The sequence below is a fragment of the Octodon degus genome, unplaced genomic scaffold, assembly GCF_000260255.1.
Source record: "Octodon degus isolate 3935 unplaced genomic scaffold, OctDeg1.0 scaffold00079, whole genome shotgun sequence".
Taxonomy (NCBI): Eukaryota; Metazoa; Chordata; class Mammalia; order Rodentia; family Octodontidae; genus Octodon; species Octodon degus.
This window is the reverse complement of record NW_004524655.1, coordinates 4,019,994-4,027,399: the sequence shown is the minus strand read 5'-3', so window position 1 is coordinate 4,027,399 and position 7,406 is coordinate 4,019,994. Positions and strand designations below refer to the sequence as shown.

The following is a 7,406-nucleotide window of genomic DNA, read 5'->3' as shown; positions in this document are numbered from 1 at the left end:
TTAAGGATTTTCTAAAGCAAAAACTGAGAATTTATGAAGACCACTTAGTGTCAGTGACCAGGATAATACAAGTTCAAGTGAGTCAAAATATTGATTCTCTTAGCATTCTTGTTTCCTTGGTTGGTTGGTTGGTTTGGAAAGTTTCTTATTAATATGTATTGTTCTTTCTTTTAAAAAAAAAAAATCTGTGACAGTTGGTGATGGAGTATTGCTTAGGCTCAGCCTCTGACTTGTTGGAAGGTAAGAACGAAAGCACTCTCCCCTCCTCGCTGTTTTACTTTGATCTGAATGTTTATCTCCCCTCGCGTTATAGTACAGGTTGGGCAGTATAGTTGGATGATGACTTGGGCTTAGCGACTGTTCAAGTAAGCTGTACAAACTTTATCTTTGAGTGTCACCCAGAGTATCTGGGAAATGTTAGGGGTTTTCTTGCAATGTAGTTCATCGTCTGTCTATGGCATGTATTGCTAAAATATTTGGCTAATGTGATGCAATATGTGTAGTAAAAAGCATGAAATTCATGTGTATGGATGAAAGAGAGGGAGGTGTTACCAAATTATATTCACCCCCAACCCTTTCCAATACAGTGGCTAACCTATGTCTCCTCTGGAAATGCTGTTACAACCAGAGGCTTTTTTAAAAATCCAAAATCATCCTTGATCTCTGAATGAAAACTGTTTATTAGCCAACTCTCACAAATAAGAAAACCTGTAGTTAGAGGGGGTAATTCTAGATGACTTTGGCTGAAAATAACATAACCTAGAATATGCCAGGCTTTTAAAATGTTAGAAGAAACTAATAAATTTTGGTCTGGCCAACTGGAATCACTATATTACTATTGACTTGCAACTGATAAGTAAATTAAAAATTCTTCACTTAGTGAATATTAGACTTTCTTTGTTTTGTTTTGAAGTGTTGGCTTATTTTGGTTTGTATGCTTGGTTTTCCTGTTACCTAAGCATTTATTACTATTCTATAGAAAATATATATCCTGTATAGTCAGGCGAATGTATGACCAAGGTATTATTTGAGAAAGTCTGTAATTTAGTCTGGTCTTGCTATATAAGATAATAAAAACAGGAATGAGACCGGTGATTACTCCTGACCTTCTTTTCCCCCTCCTTCCTCAGTTCATAAGAAACCCCTTCAGGAAGTGGAGATAGCTGCCATTACTCATGGTGCCCTGCAAGGGCTGGCCTACCTGCATTCTCACGCGTTGATTCATAGGTAAGATTAGAGGCCAGCTGTGTTTTCATTTCAGTTACAAGACTTTCTATTTCAGGATCCTTGAAAATTAGTTCATGCTCCAATTTTCAGGTTGCCTAAGGATTGCTGGGAAGCAAACCGATTGCTGCTCCTCCTGGACGTAAGGAGTAACGTTACCAGAGTTTAGCTGGCATCTCCTGGTCTCTCCCGTACATCCACAGTGACTTCCATCCTCTCATTTGGTAGATAACTAGCCTGCAGGCTGAGTGTTGCAGGGAAATTTGTTTATTTATTTATTTATTTATTTTATTTATTTATTTTTCTACCAGGGATTGAAGTGCAGGGAAATTGAAAGATGGCCCCAATGGCCTTTGATACTGTGTCAAGAAGAAAAGAAAATTTGGGGGCGGGGGTGATAGCTCAGTGGTGTAAGCACCTGCCTTGGAAGCGCAAAGACCCAAGTGTGATCCTCAGGATGGCATGTCATACATAGCAAGACCCTTAATCAAATTTTTAAAAAGAAAGAAAAGAAAATTAGCCTTCTTTGTGTATATTTATTTCATAGCTGAATTTCTTCTCCCTTTATTATTCCATATAACAAGTTACTTCTTTTTTTTTTTTTTTTTTAGTGGAACTGGGATTTGAACTCAGGCCCTTGTGCTTGCCAGGGAAGCACTTATTCTACTGAGTCATCTCCTCAGCCCCTGTACAAGTTACTTCTATACTATTAGATGTTTCATCACTAAAGATGTTTGCTTGTCTTTAGTCCACATAGATATGTAATTAGAAGGTACTCTTTGAGAATTAAGCCAGGTGTGGAGATGCGTGCCTATAATCCCAGCACTTGGGAGGCTGAGGCAGGAGAATCATCCCAAGTTCTAGACCAGCCTGGGCTACACAGTGAGCTCAAGGCCAGCCTGAACTGCATAGCAAGACCCTGCCTCAGAAGGGAAAAAAGAAATGAAAGTACTATTTTGAGAATTAAGAGATTGGGACTCAGAAAAATTTGAAATGCTTGCCCAGAATTTCACAGCATGTAAGTCCTAGCGAAAGGATTGAAAGTCACATTTCTTAGCTCTGAATCCAGTAATCCAGAGCTCTCGTCTAAATTACATATTCTTTTCTCTTTTGGAACCCAGGGCCTTATGCGGGCTAATCATACGCTGTAACACTGAACCACATCCCCATTCCTCTGCCTTGTACTTCCTGTACACTAACCCACTCTCCTGTTGCTACACTCCGGCAACATTACTCCATACATCCAGGAGGAGCAGCATTTGATTTGCTCCCCGTAAGCCTCCCTCCTGCCTCTGTCGACTAACTTCTCCTAAAGAAAGATGTCACCACCCTTTCCTGCTCTCAGCACACTTACAGTACTGACTTTAGTGTATGGTGCAAGAAGTGGAATATTAGATAGATGTGAAGGCTGTGAGATGGCTCACAGCAAAAAGAAATGCTTGGCCCTTGCTAGGAAGAAGCGAAACTATTAGGTCATAGTTCTCTTTTCCATCTTTCAGTCATCAGTTACTGGGGCTGCAAAAACAGAACCTCCTTAGGACAGGCACAGCAAGCCTTTCTGGAGTGCTACATACTTATAAAGATGAAAAATGACCAGGGTGTAGCTCTGTGGTAGAGTTCTTGCCTAGCATATGTGAGACCCTGAGTTTTATTCCTAGCACACAGAAAATAAAGCAAAACAAAATACTTATGATGAAGAATCATGTCTGATAAAAATCAATTAAACACATTTGCCATAATATCTATGCATTTGACAGCTGTTTTAAAAATGCTGTTTCTTTGGTGCCGAGATGTTACTACTGAATGCTAGCTTGCTTCTGCTGATTTGTCTGCATTTGCTTAAAGCCCCTGTTCAGCTTTTTGTGTCTATATTTCCGTCTGCGCTTTAACTTAACTGTTTTACTCTGCGTAATACATTATCTTCTTTAGTTTGTAAAATAAACAGACAAAAAAGTTTTAAGATGCTCTTTAAATTTAAAGATGAATACCATGTCCCAGGTTTTTATTTTGATTTAAGAAGTAGTTTAGTCTTCTAATAGAAAATAGGTGATAAAAGCTATTTTTCTGTTGTAAAGACAAATAATGCTTTTTTTTTTTTTTTTTTTAATTCTCTCTGCCAATGCCTAATGTCGCCATGAGGAAGGAAACTGAATTTTCAAGGGAAGTTTTTTAAAAGTTGTTTCGGAAGCATTTGAGCCTGCTCCATTTTCAGCTGACAGAAGTTTTTCTCATTTTATCCGCCTTATCTTTCCACAGCCCATCATAGTTCATGGTTCTTACTACTCATTACACCTCATGCCTTTTTACAAAAGAATAAAGAGTACATCCACATCTTCTCATTCTAAATTACCATACTGAAGAATGAATTTTTTTAAAAAATTGCATCTTAAAAACCTTTTACTGCATAAAACATCTAATATCTTTAATAGTAACCACTTGCAATTCATTGTAAGAATACAATACAAATGCAATTTCTTAATCCCTAATCCTTGTTTGTTTTGATCTTTCAGGGTCTTCTTTTTACGGTACAGTGTTATTTTTAAAATAACACCTTCTATATAACATGTACCCTCAAATGCCTTAGAGTTGCAGTTACAATTAAAGGCATAGAGAAAGGGTCACAGGCAAGAAAGAAAAGGTATGTGTGTAGTTGAGGATTATTGGTTAGGTAGTCAATCCAGGGTGATCACAGGTTTGTTTAGGTTCCAGAATGTCATATAATCTGGAAGAGAAAATAAAAGTCAGTTATAAGTGGCACCAGTTTTCTCACCACAAGAAATATTGCTGGTGACTGGATTTAGCCCTTAAGAACACACTTTTTCTTGGTGCTGGTGTAATAGCTCAGTGGGCTGAGCACCTGCCTAGGTAAGCACAGGGACCAGGGTTCAATTCCTGGCACCACATGCTGCGCTAGTATGGGCATAGTGGTGCACACCTGTAATCCCAGCGCTGGGAAGACAGGAACAGGAGGATCACTGCAAGTCTGCGCTGTAGCTGCATAGTGAGACCCTGTACCAAATACATAAATTTAAAACCATCCCCCACACACTTTTTGTATGTATAACAGCTGTAGAGGTTTCCCTCATCTGCCGTGTTTGCCTTTTTTCTCACTGTTCCCTCCCTGTGAAGAAAGCTCTACCTTTAAGTAATTAGTATGACCTACTTGTAAATATACCCGGGAATCTGGGCCCCCTTATAACATGCAATAATTATTAAATCCCCTTCTGGCTATCTGAGCAAAGTTCTCTTTTTAAATAAACTTTTGTCTTATTAATTGCATGCTCTGACCTATTCTAAAATCAAAATTGAAAAGTAATTTTCTAACCCTCTTATTTTTTTCCTATAGGGATATTAAAGCAGGAAATATTCTCCTATCTGAGCCAGGCCAGGTGAAGCTAGCTGATTTTGGATCTGCCTCAATGGCTTCTCCTGCCAACTCCTTCGTGGGTACACCTTACTGGTATGTAGAATTAGAAAATAGGACACAATTTTAAAACGTGTTTACATGAACAAGATGGCATTAGTTTCGTTTTGTTTTGTTTTGTTTTTTGTCAAGGTCCTAGCAGTGTGCGTCAAAATGAGATTTCATGTGAAGTTAGAAAACTCATTAGTGAAAAACAAACACCCTGACCTAGTATAAAACTTAGCAGTGGCTGTAAATTGTTCAAATAAGGTTGATGTCACTGCGTGTAAACTGAGCAGGATTATCAACTCACTGACCAAGCTCGGGTTTTAGATTTCCTTTGCGGTTTCTTTTGAACTTTTCTCTTGAGGCCGAGTCTCTAGGCCAGGACAAGGGATCTTCTTCAGCCTTCTTTGGCGAGGCAAAGTGTTACCTTCCATTGAAAGAAATCCAAGTTCTTGTCTTTGTTCAGTTCTCTGATACTTCGCCTAGCTTTAAAGTTGTTCCCTCAATCTATTCCAGATTCCTTTTTATCTTCCCTGAATACGTTGAAATTTTATTATATCTCAGAATATGACTTATATCCCTGGAAAATAACTTACCTACTAAAATAATATCACCTGCTGTTTGAACTTTTCCCCCTCGTCATCAGATAGATTTATCCGGCAACTGCTTATACACAATAATAGAGCACAGTTCTGTCCAAAGCACATAAACTAATACAGTTCCTGCTCTGTAATGAAAATACACTATGGACAAACAAGTAAAGTGACATCCGTTACTATAACCTAATTTCTTTTGTTTTTGTTGTTGTTGTTATTTTGTAAACTGTGTACTTATCTTTGGGGTAGCTAAGAACCTTGCTTTATATTGTTCTTTAAAATATTTTTCATATAGTTTGAAATAATTTGTATTTCATGTATATTAATCCTTTATAAATGGGTATAACTATTAAATTGTTTTACAGATGAACAAAAGTAACTTATCCAAGATAAAACCAATCGTAAAGTATAGAACCAGAATCTATTGAACATAATGTATCATTTCATAGTGAGTTTTGATTTCAGTAAACACCTTTACACTTTGAATAGTGTTTTTCAAAGTGACTTATGTAAGGAAATATTTATGAGATAAACTCTTTGAACAGCTGTTTTATTAATTCACTTCAGGAGAGGAGTTGTTTTTAATGTACAACTTGCCTTTTGCACATTGTGTTTGTTAGGATGGCTCCAGAAGTGATCTTAGCTATGGATGAGGGACAGTATGACGGGAAAGTTGACATCTGGTCACTTGGAATCACCTGCATTGAATTGGGTGAGTACGGAGTTATTTTGATTGTGTTTTTGAGACTCACTCCTTATGACTCATCCAGATATCATTTAATGGATGACTGCTATATGTGTATCAAGGAATGTGACCTTATTATAGACATTTTCTGTGCTCTTATATAACACAGAAGAGTGCTTTCTCCCTGTTCCATTTTCATGCTATTAATTTACCTGAAGGGAAAACAATTTAACTGAAGGACTTTGAGCACATGTAGCAGTTAGCAAGCATTGAAATATATGCTAATAAGTACATACTAATATTTGAAAAATATTCATCCTCCGTAGTGTGAGTGGTAATGCATGTCCTATTTTCATAGTTGTATCTTTTACCTTAACTTACTCTTCAGCTTGTATTAGGGAAATTCAAAAGCATAGTAAAAGGCTTTTTTAGCCTTTTTTTTTTTTTTTTTTCCTGCGGAACCGGGGATTGAACTCAGGGCCTTGCGCTTGCCAAGGAAGCGCTTATTCTGCTGAGCTATCTGCCTGGCCCTAAAAGGCTTATCAAAGATCCAGCTCTAAAGCTTTATTTGACCCATAAAGAGTACAGCATTGGAAACAATTTCATATCAGAAGATAAACCAGTCATGAAGTTGTTCTCCAAACATTGTTATCTAAAATTATCTAAAATACTACAGAATCTCTCCTCTGATTCTATATATTTTGAACTTTACCATGTATTAAAATTACCACTATCCACTGGCACACTAGTAAACAAACAAATCTCTTCCTGTTGGGAGGGACCCCTGATTTGCAGCATTTGTCCATTTCCCGGATATAAATACTCCCTCTGTAGCCAATTTCAAGCTACCAATGTGATTCACTAGTTATGGATTGAGGGAAGATGTATACAATTGGCCTTTGAAATCCACGATGAGCTGGCTCATAATACTGCCTTTATCTTGATATTTTATAAATTTAAATTAAAAACATTCAACTTCTTAAAATCAGGTTTTGAAAAATTGTTTGTCTAATGTTTGTTTGTTTGTTTGAGATAGAATCTTACCATGAGTTCAGGCTGGCGTTGAGCCCACTGTGTAGCCCAGGCTGGCCTCAAACTCACAGTGATCCCCTCGTCTCAGCCTCCCAAGTACTGGGATTATGGGCATGTACCACCACACCTGGATCTGTGCCTATTTTTTTTTAATTTAGATTTTAGTATTGTGTATTCTTTTCTGGTTTCAAGCTGATCCTGTAAGAATTTCTGTCTTCAAATTATAGTTTTTTTCTTCTTCCAAAATATCTGGCCTTCAAGGAGAAATGGGATACTTTGTATTGCATTTCCAGTTATTCATTGACCCTTTCCAACAAAGAAAACTATGATAGACACCTAATTTGCTGAGTATCTTTTTGCCATAAAAAGATATAAGAAAAAAAAATTCAAAGAAGAAAAATTTGAGTATTTGTTTAATTTCTCCCAATTAGTAATAGACTCACATGGGTGGGAATCAAAA

The 7,406-nt window shown here is 37.2% G+C and overlaps 1 protein-coding gene and 1 pseudogene across 2 annotated transcripts in view; one reads left to right on the top strand and one right to left on the bottom strand.

Annotated features, from left to right (window-relative positions):
- LOC101568704 overlaps positions 1-7,406 on the bottom strand; it is a 279,180-nt pseudogene that overhangs the window by 32,934 nt on the left and 238,840 nt on the right.
- The window catches only part of Taok3 (TAO kinase 3), a 218,409-nt gene that overhangs the window by 130,781 nt on the left and 80,222 nt on the right, over positions 1-7,406 (top strand). For both annotated transcript variants that reach the window (XM_004636228.2, XM_023720992.1), the window contains exons 6-9: positions 195-240; positions 1,131-1,227; positions 4,571-4,684; positions 5,850-5,941. In XM_004636228.2, the coding sequence (XP_004636285.1) occupies positions 195-240; positions 1,131-1,227; positions 4,571-4,684; positions 5,850-5,941 (349 nt within the window). The remainder of the gene's footprint in view (positions 1-194; positions 241-1,130; positions 1,228-4,570; positions 4,685-5,849; positions 5,942-7,406) is intronic.